The 12,437-nt window shown below is 44.0% G+C and overlaps 1 protein-coding gene across 6 annotated transcripts in view; it reads left to right on the top strand.

The window, feature by feature from the left end:
- The window catches only part of LOC104063581 (contactin-4), a 334,408-nt gene extending 323,263 nt beyond the window's left edge, over nucleotides 1–11,145 (top strand). For all 6 annotated transcript variants that reach the window (XM_054076800.1, XM_054076804.1, XM_054076799.1 and 3 more), the window contains 9 exons: nucleotides 655–813; nucleotides 1,567–1,716; nucleotides 2,833–2,903; nucleotides 4,717–4,951; nucleotides 5,486–5,601; nucleotides 6,016–6,202; nucleotides 6,680–6,792; nucleotides 7,927–8,095; nucleotides 9,280–11,145. In XM_054076800.1, coding sequence (XP_053932775.1) covers nucleotides 655–813; nucleotides 1,567–1,716; nucleotides 2,833–2,903; nucleotides 4,717–4,951; nucleotides 5,486–5,601; nucleotides 6,016–6,202; nucleotides 6,680–6,792; nucleotides 7,927–8,095; nucleotides 9,280–9,380 — 1,301 coding nt within the window. In that variant the 3' untranslated portion in view covers nucleotides 9,381–11,145. The remainder of the gene's footprint in view (nucleotides 1–654; nucleotides 814–1,566; nucleotides 1,717–2,832; nucleotides 2,904–4,716; nucleotides 4,952–5,485; nucleotides 5,602–6,015; nucleotides 6,203–6,679; nucleotides 6,793–7,926; nucleotides 8,096–9,279) is intronic.
- Nucleotides 11,146–12,437: the final 1,292 nt, after the last annotated feature.

Here is a 12,437-nt window from a genome sequence, read left to right as displayed (position 1 = left end):
AGTTCCCTCAATATCATATGAGAATAATTTTAGTCCACAGAGTGAATTGCAAGAGAATTTGCTTGAGATGGTGTATTTGCGAGGAGACTTGATCTCAGGTACCGCTACTGATGGTAATGGTCAAATGATAGAGGGGAGAGGTCCTCTCCCTGATCAGTATGTCCTACAGTGCTTTACTGGTTCAAAGGAACCTAGCAGTGAAGCAGAACATAGCAGCCCCTAATTAGACGTGATGCTAATTACAAGCAGTTCCTTCATTCTTCACCAGCCTCTGGGTGCATCCAAGCTGCAGCCAAAAATCATGCTGGTACATAGGCCCAGCCTAAAGCAGCAGATGTGAGATAGCAGCGCTGGTCCCGAGGGCTGCAGTGAGTGCTTTGCTCTGTCAGCCAGCTCGGGCTTACCGCAGCACTGCTGCTCACGTGGAGGCACCTGGGGCTCTGGCTGAAGCTTATCATCTCTGGGTTTGCATGTCTGTCACACACCTCCCAATCTCATCTAGGTGAGAGCTGCTAAACCACAGCTGGGGCTCTGCTTAACTCCTCTGCAGGGACTCAATTACCTTTGTCTTGAGTGAGGGAAGAAGACCAGAGTGATCTTTCTTTGAGACACCAGAAAGCTTCAAGTACCCCTCTCCTCTAATTCATCCAACAGGTCCCCCAGGTCCACCAGAAGCTGTAACAATAGATGAAATCACCGACACCACCGCTCAGCTGTCCTGGAGGCCAGGAGCAGACAACCACAGCCCTATTACAATGTATGTCGTACAAGCAAGGACCCCGTTCTCGGTGGGATGGCAAGCGGCGAGCACAGGTAGGTCCATTGCCTGGCCCCCAAAGAGCTCCGCTATTGGAAAGTGCATCCATCAGGACACACACACGTGGACCAAGTGGAGCAGCTCTGCACCCCAAAGTGAAAAGTAATTTCACTGGCTGCAGAGCACTGGTCTTATTAACTAGTTTCAAGTTTGGCAACCCAAAGATTTAGGGTCCGGTTAGTGCTATTATTCATCCATTTTTCTCATGAATGTTTAAGGGATAACAGAATGAATTCCTATCTTTTTTTGCCACACTGGAGATATACAACAGTAATTGTGGTCTATAAAGACATCCCTCAGGGACAGACAGTGTCATCTGGCCTATCTTTAAGTAGAATTATTTTCCTGATAGAGGGAAAAATACCATGATGTAATTGCTCATTCCGTCAGAGGTTAATTTTGTTCCAGTAACCATTAAATAGAGGGAACAGTGTATTTTAGAAAGAGAAGAATAAAACCCTTTAAACTTCTTGTCTTGACACTTTGTTTTCAAGAAGTGGCGATTTAAGAGAAACTCTTTAATAGCAGGAATTTTGTGCTAAAAGCACAATATTTTAGTGCTGCCTTTTTTACTTATTTGCAGTTAACAGACTGTTAGAAAAATGAGAAAAGGTTTTCAATTCTTATTCACTTTGTATTTTTGTTAAGCCCTCACTTTTAAGGGTATCGTGTACCTAAGACCTTTTCTCAGCAGTCTTTAATAGTTTTAGTGGTTTACATCGCACTCCTGACCTGTAGCTGTTTCCTAGTTCCAGAGATCATTGATGGGAGGACATTCACAGCAACAGTAGTGGGTCTGAACCCTTGGGTTGAGTATGAATTTCGAGTAGTGGCTGCCAACCTCATTGGGATTGGAGAGCCCAGCAGACCTTCAGAAAAGAGAAGAACTGAAGAAGCTCGTAAGTAGTGGTGGCCACTGAATTAAAACTTGTTGAATAACTGCTCATCAGTGCTAAGGGATATATTGCACTGGAGGAAGCTGAGGAACTGCTTTCTGCACTCGTGATTTTCCTTCCTCATAGCATGTTATTTGTGTGCACAGAACAGGCAGGGGAAATTGTGGAGCTCCTGATGAGCTCTTTTGCTCATTCCATGACTCCTTGAGCATGCCCGTTCCTTGCGGAAAACAGTGATTTTCAGCAAAAGGTATTTGGGCAGCTTTTTTTGAAACTACTGCTCAGTATTCATTAGTGAGAAAAATGAATTCTGAGAGCAATCCCACTGGTTTCCCATGATTGATGCGATGGAAACTCTGGAGCGCAGACGGCATATGGCATGTTGAGAGCAGAGGTTTGAGTTTCACAGCTGGAGAGTCAGCAGTCCCTTAGTGCTAGTGGCTCCAGTGGTTCTTGGAGCAACTTGAGGCATCAGTGTTGGAGCAACCACCCTGGGCTGGATCATTTCATAGGTTTACTGACGCTCTGTCTTCTTTCTGTAGCCCTTTCCCAAACACACTACTGCCTCCTGGAACCACGCTGCTTCTTCAGGCTGCTGCAGGCAGAGCTTAGTGGTGATCTGCAGTAGTGCCTGTGAACAGAGTTTTCAGGAAAAACTACTGGCCTTGAGAGCTTTAGTGGTCCTCGATGCCAGCCCTGTCTTTTGATCTGGCAGAAAAGGGTCACGGCAAGAAGCAGGTTCAGCGTGGTGGCTGCTGGGATATGTGCCTTGGTCATGGGAAACCCCTGGCATATGGCTCCTCTGTTCTGTTTTAGCCTCTAATGGAACAGAATATGAAAAATGAAAATAAATAAAAGCCCTTTTTATGGAAGATAAATGTTTAAACTAAACAATTAGTGACTGAATACACAAGTTAATTGACATAATTTTAATATACTGTTATTGACATACTTTTAATGTGCTGTTTGCCATGACAAATTAGTAATTTCCTGATAGCCTTTCTGGTACCCAGAAGGGGAAGACTAGAAGAGTCCTGTTGCTGCATAGATCTGTTTCACTTCAACATACTTTTCTGGTTTCAAAGTCACCACATGCATCTTCTGCATCTTTTTTTGAAGTTCCTGAAGTGACCCCAGCTAACGTCAGTGGAGGTGGAGGAAGCAAATCTGAGCTGGTCATCACTTGGGAGGTAAGTGGAGTACAGAGAGGAACATTACTATGGTCCTCATCTAGATGTGCCCTTTCACCATAGACCCCAGTGAAGCTTCTGTAGATTTCAAACAGAAAGCCCAGACTGTGTGATTCAATAGCCCAGCTACTAGAATTGAGCTACCCTCTGTCCTCCACCCAAGCCCCTGTGCAAGGAAGTCAGTAGAGAAATGCCGTGTAGGGGACTGTGCAGAACAGGCTGTGCATCATGGCTTTGACGTGAGCCCAACTTCCCCTGTCTCTGAGCACATCCATATGCATACAGCAAAATGTGGATGGACAGAAACTGCCTGAGGGGTGTAACAGAGTTTGTGAGGCCAGGCTTGGCATGTCCAGACCTGGTGGAGAATTGCTGTGGCTGGGTTCCAAGCTCCTGCCTCCAACCCTGCACTGGGTTACATGGCAGCAAATAGTTAAGAGTTAGCACAACACACTGCATGCTGGCTTTCATTGCTGCTAATGAAAGCCAGCAAGAGGAGACACAGAGATGAAAAATGTTTAATATTCCTTAAGGCAGTTGGGGTTAGAACTTAGTCATTTGTCTGCTCATATTTTCATGTTATGATGCGATGCAGCTGGCATATTTTTCCTAATAATGAACTTCACTAGACATGCTAACACTTCCACTTAGCACTATTTCTGACCGAGCTGGCAGAATGAATCGCCAGAGATATTTTTAAGGTTATTAAAAAACTATAAATGGATTTTTGTCCTTACTACACAGCTCAATGTGCTAAATTTCCTCCTCCATTGGACTAATTAGCTATGCCATGTCTCCTAAAGATACTGCAACATGTTTCAAAAACACACATAGCAAGAACATCAGCCGTGACTTTGAGTCATAATTTGCACAAAATATAATTTATATTTTGATAGTACAGTCAATTTACTCTTTTAAATGTCAAGAGGTCTTTTCTTTATGGTCTGGTGTATTTTTTGAGCCTGACAATACAAAGTAAGAAGCAGTCACCAAAAGTAACCCCTGCACATGCTTAAGCACCGTGGACATGTGTGGAGGAGTGGCTCATAATTCCAGATTGTTTTAATACAATGAAGCTTTGGGGTTTGATGCAGCTCTTAGTGGGCTGCAAGCCTGAGAGTAGGAATCGTCAGTGTGTCCAGAAGTGACTTGGAAATACCGGGTTGTTTTTTCCTAGTTGTTACCTAGCACTTACCTACCCTTCTCCATCACATTTGTGATAAGTCACTCCCTGCCATCCTGGTGTCTAACAGGTCACATCATACGGGATGTAGAGAGCTGGCTGACCTGGTCTGCGTCACTGTGTAGCAACAGGCCAGTGAGGGACCACCAACCCTGTGTTGACCGGAACGTTGCCGGGTTATATTCTTCAGGACTTAGTGTGCAATTCCAAAGAGAGAGCAGCTGCACAGGAAAGTAGGAACCATGTCTTTGGTTCACCCCACCAAACCTCAGCCTCTTAGTCATTGCAGTGCCTAAAATTAGTCACGTCATTTCTGGAGGCTCTGTCTAGTCAGTGAAGGAAGGAGGGCACCTACAACGATGAATTAATTCTTAGGTGAAGTGTCTTCTGGAGATGCTGCTTTCCCTCCTGCCAAGAGGGAGCTAACAGAGCTGCAAGGCTGTAGCAGAGTCAGGATGGAATGAATTCTGGATAGATGTGAAGCAGGGCTCCAGCCACCTCCTGTCTCTTATACTCTGTTCAGGACAGTAGCTTTAGAAGGACCAAGAGCAATAGCCAGCATGCAGATAGGGAGATAAATGTATGCCATTGCTGAAAGTGCCTTTTCTCCCATGGTCTGCGTGCCCACAGACAGTGCCTGAGGAGCTGCAGAATGGAGGTGGTTTTGGGTACGTGGTGGCCTTCCGCCCCTTCGGCACCGTCAGCTGGATGCAGACCGTTGTGGCCTCCCCCGACGCTGCCAGATATGTCTTCCGCAACGAGACCTTGCCACCCTTCTCCCCCTACGAAGTTAAAGTGGGGGTATACAACAACAAGGGGGAAGGGTCATTCAGCCCCGTGACGGTCGTCTACTCGGCAGAGGAAGGTAGAGCCAGGAGCCCACCCTACCTCCTCTCCCTCCTCCCTGCCGTTGGATGCGAAGGGGTTGGCTGGGTCTGAAAGGGTTTAGTATCCACCTTGACATATCCTTTGATACCTAATCCTTGCTCTGATTTATAATAAATGGCGAGCCATGATTAATTCTTTTGATAGTCATTAAAATAACATTAATCGTAATGAAATCTTTGATATTAATGGAAAAGTAATATGTAATCTGGAAGGACTTCTGCTGAGATTTAGTATGAATTAATGTCCACTGATTAGAAAATGTTCCCTCTTGTCCTAATTACAGTACATGGTATCCTGAGTTGAGTTTAGTAATGACATCTTATTATTTCATAGGCAGAGGAGCAGCGCTGTCTGGCACAGGCTGACAGGCCATTGTTTTAAAAAGTGGAAGTTTGTTTCAGTCGCATGCTTCTCTTCTTGTGTATTGAAGAAAATAAATCCCTTGAAGTTTAGGACTAATTGAACCTAAAGTTGAAAAAATCTTAATTTTATTTTAAACTTCTCTACCCAGAGCCAACAAAAGCTCCAAATACTGTTTTGGCCAGAAGTCTTTCAGCCTCAGATGTTGAAGTTTCGTGGGCTCCCCCACAGGAAAACCAGCACAAAGGAAGAATACAGGGATATGAGGTATGGAAATGCAATGAGGCATTCTTTCAGTAATAAGCATTGAGGCGACATGGAGATACACCGTGGGCAGTCGTTGCAGTGCCGCTGTTGCCTGCCATGGGGTGGGAGGGTTCCTGCAGTGTATTTGCTTGCTTTTGTTCAGTACATGGAGATTTTTCTCACATGGTAAACATTTATGCATTTTTCTGTATTTGATCTGGCTGAAAACGAAGAGCAGAGCTTGCTGGGGGAAAGCTGCATGAATGTGCAGCCATGCTGCTTTCTAACAAGGAACGAGATGGGATTGTAACACAGTGCAAGACCTCTTCCTGTGACACTTGCACTTCAGGCAGAAATGCCAGAGTTAGCGCTGGAAATGACCGGGTACTGCCAGCCCATAGCTGGAGGTAAACACGTACCTGCTCTGCTTCTCAGGTCAGATGTTGGAGACATGACGAGAAGGAAGAAAACGCAAAAAGGATTCGAACCGTTGGCAATCAAACATCTGCAAAGGTTACCAACCTGAGAGGCAATGTGCTGTATCACTTGGCAGTCAGGGCGTACAACACGGCTGGAACTGGCCCCTCCAGTGCTGCGGTCAACGTCACAACAAAAAAGCCACGTGAGTGTTTGTGAGGATGGGGGGGCTGTAGTCTGAGAGGGTTTCTGCCAGTGATCCCCTCTATCACGTTCAAGCTTTCTTGAGTCTGAAGGAAGTGTCAGACTTCTCTGTGCACAAAGCCTTTTTTTTTTTTGGTAAGGCTCTTCCCTGTGTTAGGTAAGCAGAGCATGCAAAACTGAAATCACAGCTGTGCAGGGAAATTAAATATTTATCTCATCGTTCAAGAGGGCTTTTTTCTTCTGGTCTCAGGCATGTTAAGCAACTGACTGAATCCTTTTTTCATTTAGAACACTGTGTTGTGTCACACCTCCTGTGACCTTGAGGACACAGATCAGTGAAACAGCTCATTAGTTTTCCAGAGCAATAGGACTCCGGGCACGCTCAGCTGTGGTGGTAGAAGCTGTGTTGGTACGGGGAGGGATCCAGCTGGGAAACGGTGCTGCTTAGTAATTCAGTGCTATCTATATTTTGATATAGCACCAAGTCAGCCCCCTGGAAACATCGTATGGAATTCATCTGACTCCAAGATCGTATTGAACTGGGACCAAGTGAAAGCATTGGACAATGAGTCAGAAGTGAGAGGCTACAAGGTATTTGGTCATCACGGGCAGCTGGACATCACTGCCCTGCACCACCTCCCTCACCAACCCCTGGTCAGGCAGTGAATCCTCACTAAGCTTAAGGTGCTGCTGGATTGTGGTGTTGGAGTATAGGGAACATTTATGTGAATCCAGTCTCAAGTTGCGCTTTATAGTTACATCAGACAAGGTGTTTTTTCATGGTACTGGCATGGTTTTCCAGGTTGAAACTGGAGCATTCCTCCAGAAACAGAGGCCATACCTGTGTGGAGGGAGCCCATTCTGCTGGCTACTCGCCCTCACTCCAGTGAGCACCCATGCAAGTCTCAGACCATGGACTTTTACTGGCTTCTTCCCTTTGAAGCTCTCACCTGCAGAACTGCTCTTCTGCCTTTGGTGGAAACCTTCCAAAGGCTGCAGTTGACTCCTTAATTGCAGATAAAAAAAATGCTTTTTTTAATAGCTCCTATTTACTTCAGAAACCAAAGCCAAAAGGAAAAGAAAGTGAATACTCATTAGTAGCAGCTTTAATAGGATATGCTTTAAACAGAGAGAAATCTTGGGGAGAATACAGCTCTGTCACCTTACCCAAGCGTTTAATTTGGCCCAAAGAAGACATCACTGTGCAATTGCAGCCATTGCCTCAAGGGCTGAGTTGTGCAAACATTTTCCACCAGAGCTTGAAACAATGAAGAACTTGGACATGCTTTGTATTTTATTCACAACCTGAAATGCTGGCGGTGGCGACTTTGTGAGCCCGTGCCAGCTGTCCTGAATTTCTGCACTAACTTTTACATATCTTTCGTGAACTATATCGGTTATCAAAACTAAGTAACGCCTCAGGATTTTTAGTCAAAACCTCAGATGAACCTCAGCAGTTTGGAACAACTTTTCACTACATATTTTAGGTTTGAAATGCAAATTAAGTCAGTTGAAAGAGGGTGAGAGAGACTCATCACCCTGAAAACGCAAACTCTGTCTAGTGGGTTTCTAAAAAGTCTTTTTTTTTAACTTAATGTTAGGCTAATACAGCCAGATTCCTTGAATCATGGCAAAATGTTTCCCATTTTAGTAAATCTTGATGCTGTTAGGGCAGTGGACATCTCTGCCATTTCTGCCTCCTCTTCTCTCTTCCCTTTGCTGCAGGTTTTGTACAGGTGGAACAGGCAGAGCAGCACGTCTGTAATAGAAACAAATAAAACCTCCGTGGAGCTCTCCCTGCCATTCAACGAGGACTACATCATAGAGATAAAGCCATTCAGTGACGGAGGCGATGGCAGCAGCAGCGAACAAATACGAATTCCAAAGATATCAAGTAAGGAGGGGAGGAACTGGGGTCAGTGCCCACTCTTGCTCCTGCTGAGCTGCAGGGAGCCAGCGTCCCCGGCCCCTCTCCTCTTCAGCCACTGGCAGGGCAGACCTGCTTCACCTCAGTCACCGTTTGCATCTACAAACGGGGAGGAACCAGATCCTTGAAGCTGAGCACGAGCAGGCTATACGTCTGGCCATGTCTGAGGCAGGGAGCTGAAACTCAGACATACCCAACACTGGTATTTCTGATTTCATCCTAAGATTAAACCCTAAGAAACACCATCCTAACTAGTTATATTTGTATTTAAGATTTCTAGACACTTCCCGCTCTTCTCCTTCCATACTCATATATATATATATATATATGTTGAATATACTGTTTCACTGCAATTCACTATAACAAAATACAAAATGCGGTGTTCAGAGGCTTTTAAATTTATAAGGCTACTGTATAGCCATATTCCATTGTGTGTTGGATGTATAAATATTTATTTAGGGAAATGAGGTTGTGTAGAAGAACAAACAGAAAAGAGAGTATTTTATTACACAACACTGCTTTTGCAAAATCTCCATGTCCCATCTTCCATTAATAATGCCACAGTTTATAAGCTGCATTAAATCACGAGCCTCTGCAATGCAGGAAAATGGCATTAAAATTACAGCAATGTAAAAAAACATGGGTGAATCAAAATTATCTCCACCACAGTTGTACACTGTGGCTGTATAAACCATGCAGAGGAATTTAATCAGCAAACACAGGAGAGCAAAGGAGAGCAGGAACACATGCCAGTTTCTATTTGGTTCAACGCAGAGGACCACAGAGGAGGTTTGCAGCTCCTCTAGGACGTAGATTGTGCCAGGCTGGTGCCATAAGTAACAGCTTGAATATAGTGCACTTGTAAAGAAATAAGAAATAAACAGGCCACAAAGTAATATAATTGTGAAAGTGGCCTCAATGTAATGGTGGCAGGAAGGTAAGTTAAATGGAAAAATTCAGCTGGGGGAGTGAAACGCAGTAAACAGGAGGTTGTTGCAGCAGGAGGAAGGGATGGTGTGTGGGGTTCAACCTTCCCGTCACCACCAAGCTTCACTGAAGGAAACAATTAAACTGTCGGGGGGAGGGCAGTGGTAATGGAGGCTGCTGTCTTCACTGTTGGTTTATCTTCTCCCCCTCTCTCCTTTGCTCAGATGCGTACGCGAGAGGATCTGGCTCGTCGACCTCCAATGCCTGTACATTGTCAGCCATCAGCACAATAATGATATCGCTCACAGCTCGGTCCAGTTTATGACAAAAAATACATAAAGGACTTCTTGTTTATAATATAAGCAACATTTAGCTAGTTGTTTTGAAGACACCCAGTACTAAGTAATATTGTGGTTTGAGTACATCTTACTACTGGAAAAATGTTTATGCTTCTTTAGGAATGGCATTATACAGTACTTCCTCAAAGCAAATATAGCTTTGTCTGAAGTTTCCTTGGAAACTCTGCAATGCACTGAAAACATCTGTAATATGATGTTACCAAAGCAGTTTACATATGTCCTTATATGCATATTTTTTATTATATATTTAGTGTTTTATAGAATTTTTTAAAGTTAACATATGATGTAGATATTAATTTTTCCTCTGCTATAAAATGCTATGGATGACATTATCATGAAAATATTGTTTGGCATTTTTTTGTTAATGACTGAGAGTTCAAAGTTGTTCTTAGGAATTTGGCTGCAACTTTACTGTACAGTTTTACAAGGCTACGCAAGGCAGAACCATTCCAGATTCCATTGGTAATGCAGCTGTATTTGAATGGCAGTTACGATGATTCTTGTGTTAAATCAGTGCTTATAACACACAAGATGCTACATTTTATTCAGAGGTCTAAGCAAGACAAGCTCGAAATACTCAGTGAGAACATTATATCTTGAAAAAATACATGAATTTTTGGTTTTTGAGGACTACAGGACATGTAGCTAATATTCTGGCATTGTGCAACAAGGATCCATTTTTACTGTCTTGGAATAGCTTTGTCTTTATCATAATTAGCATTAAATTGGCTAGGAATGAAGATGCTACAAAGATGCAATCTCTGCCTCTAGTGACAAAAAGGGACAGGTACCGGAAGGAGCAAGTGAACAACGCGGTTCTCACCTTTGGGTGTAAAGCCAGCTAAATCCTTGCTTTGGGGAATTTTATTCCAAGGAAATCAGAATACAGCAACTCTGAGACATAAAGCTGCCCTGGGTTTGTTGCCCAAACACGCGCTTGCTTTCCACGTGCATTGGAACATAACCGATCATCCTTCGTAACTCCACTATGTAGAAAACCCTTAGGAAATCTGGTCTGAACCTAGAGCATGAGAGAAGCTGTGCCGTGCTTTGGGGAGTGCCACGCAGCCTCTGGGGCTCCCACGGAGGTGCAGGTTGTCCGCGGGGATGTGGGATCTCCCAGTAGTTCTCTGCTAGGAAGTCTGCATTTCTTTAGAACTCTTCATAGATGCCTGAAGGCAAAATAGAGTCACGCTGGAAAACAACTATATCCACAGCAAAATAATTCTTCTTAAGAGAAGGACTGTTTGTTACTACGGGGTAATTTTGTAAGTTCACTCAGATGGGATAACGCTAGTAAAAGGCAATGGAATTTTCTATAAAATTTTCAAGTTTAAATGTGCTGCAGTGGTTTATTATTTTTTTTTCCTGATAGCTTGAATTTGCCTGTAATTTGTCTTTTTTGCTTACAAAATAATACAGTTAACTTTTAGACCTTCTAAATATATTTATTCAGTAACTCATAATCAGGATTCCACTTGTGTAAAAGTCAGGGGTGTTGACCAGAGAAATATTGTCAGTATTTCAAGCTGTGTTCCTTTCTTAGTTTGATATGGTTACTTCTATGTAAAAAAAAACACAAAAGTAAAAAAAACCACAAAATCGAGAAAAATGGAACAAAAAAAAGCTTCTGTAGTTTTCTCCCCAATGTAAATGATATTTATCAGTGATCTAGCAGATGTAATCTTTTTTTAAAGGTATTGGTAATAAATATTCTGTCATTTGTAAAGATACCTGTCTTTCAGGAGCGTTTTTCCTCCACGTTTCACTGTACCCGGTGACAAATTTCGCCACAGCAATCGACAGCATCTGCTGGGACTGTCACTGATGTGAAGATACAAAATAGGAGTTGGTTTAAATCAAAACTTTGTGGAGGAGGAAAAAAAAATTCTATCTGTACATTTCTGGTCTAATTCTGGGGGGCAAAAAAAAAATTGGGGTGGTAATGTCTGTTTAGACAGATTGTTCCAAGAGTCCAGATTTTTCCAAGCTCACGTCAGCTGCTGCCATCGGAGTGGAGCCTCTACAGCTTGGGAAGCTCAGAGTGAAAAAGAAAGGGAAAACCAAACTAAAAGACCAAAGTAACATTCGCCATCCTCGTGGCTGACTGTGGCCACTGCAGCCGTCTGGGAGCGGAGTGCACAGCAGCAGCTCCACGTGTGAGCTGCGGACCAGTGGGCAGCACAGGAGAGTGGAGCATCGCTGACCCCACACCCAGAGCAAAGCCCCTTCCAGGTACAGCATCGCTTCTCTAGTCATCTTTGTGGATTTCTGAGGATTTGGAGGAGCACTGTGTGAAATCCACCAAACCTGCTTCTCCAATTCTGATTTTTAGGAGTTGTCGTGCAGGAGTCGTGTGATTGTGCCGATTTGGTGGCTCTGCATTTCAAAGGAGCAGTATTGCACTTTGCAGTCAACAAAGCTTAAAAACGAAATGACTTGGTAACACAATCCAGTATTTAAAAAGCTATATTTTAAAATGGACACCTGTGGAGGGAGGCGAGGGGCATGCTCCTGTGACTGCTCTGGTGGAGGCAGTGGGGAAAGGCTGCAGCAGGAGGAGCGCACTGGGTTTAAGGATAAAAAAACTGTAAATAAATATTTCTGTGTGCTTTAGGCACAAAACTTACAATTCTGATGTAGGAGTTTGGGAACAAATTCACCAGCGGTTTGAGGTGGCGTAAGAGTGGCAAAATGTGACGCACAGCCTTAAGCGTGGCATCTTCCCCACGGCAGAGCTTGCGAGCAGCACATGCTGATGAGAGCAAATTGCCTGGGATGTACTGAACATGCTCTCTTTTCTTGCCTGCTGCCTGGAATGAAGACTGATTGCTCCAAACATAATGACTGTGAGGAGGCAGCTCAGCCAGGAACTGCTTTCCTCATCCTACACAGGACCTTGTTTAGCACAGGTGAGGTTCCCCCACCTCACACCTGCACAAGGCAGCACTGGGATGCCAGGAAGGGCTTTCAAAGTCATCGAGCCCTGGCTGTCCCCAAGGAAACCCATCCCGCCTGGAAGT

This window comes from Cuculus canorus, chromosome 11, assembly GCF_017976375.1.
Source record: "Cuculus canorus isolate bCucCan1 chromosome 11, bCucCan1.pri, whole genome shotgun sequence".
In the NCBI taxonomy this organism is placed as follows: domain Eukaryota; kingdom Metazoa; phylum Chordata; class Aves; order Cuculiformes; family Cuculidae; genus Cuculus; species Cuculus canorus.
The sequence above is the reverse complement of the archived record's forward strand: the minus strand, read 5'-3'. Positions and strand labels throughout refer to the sequence as shown.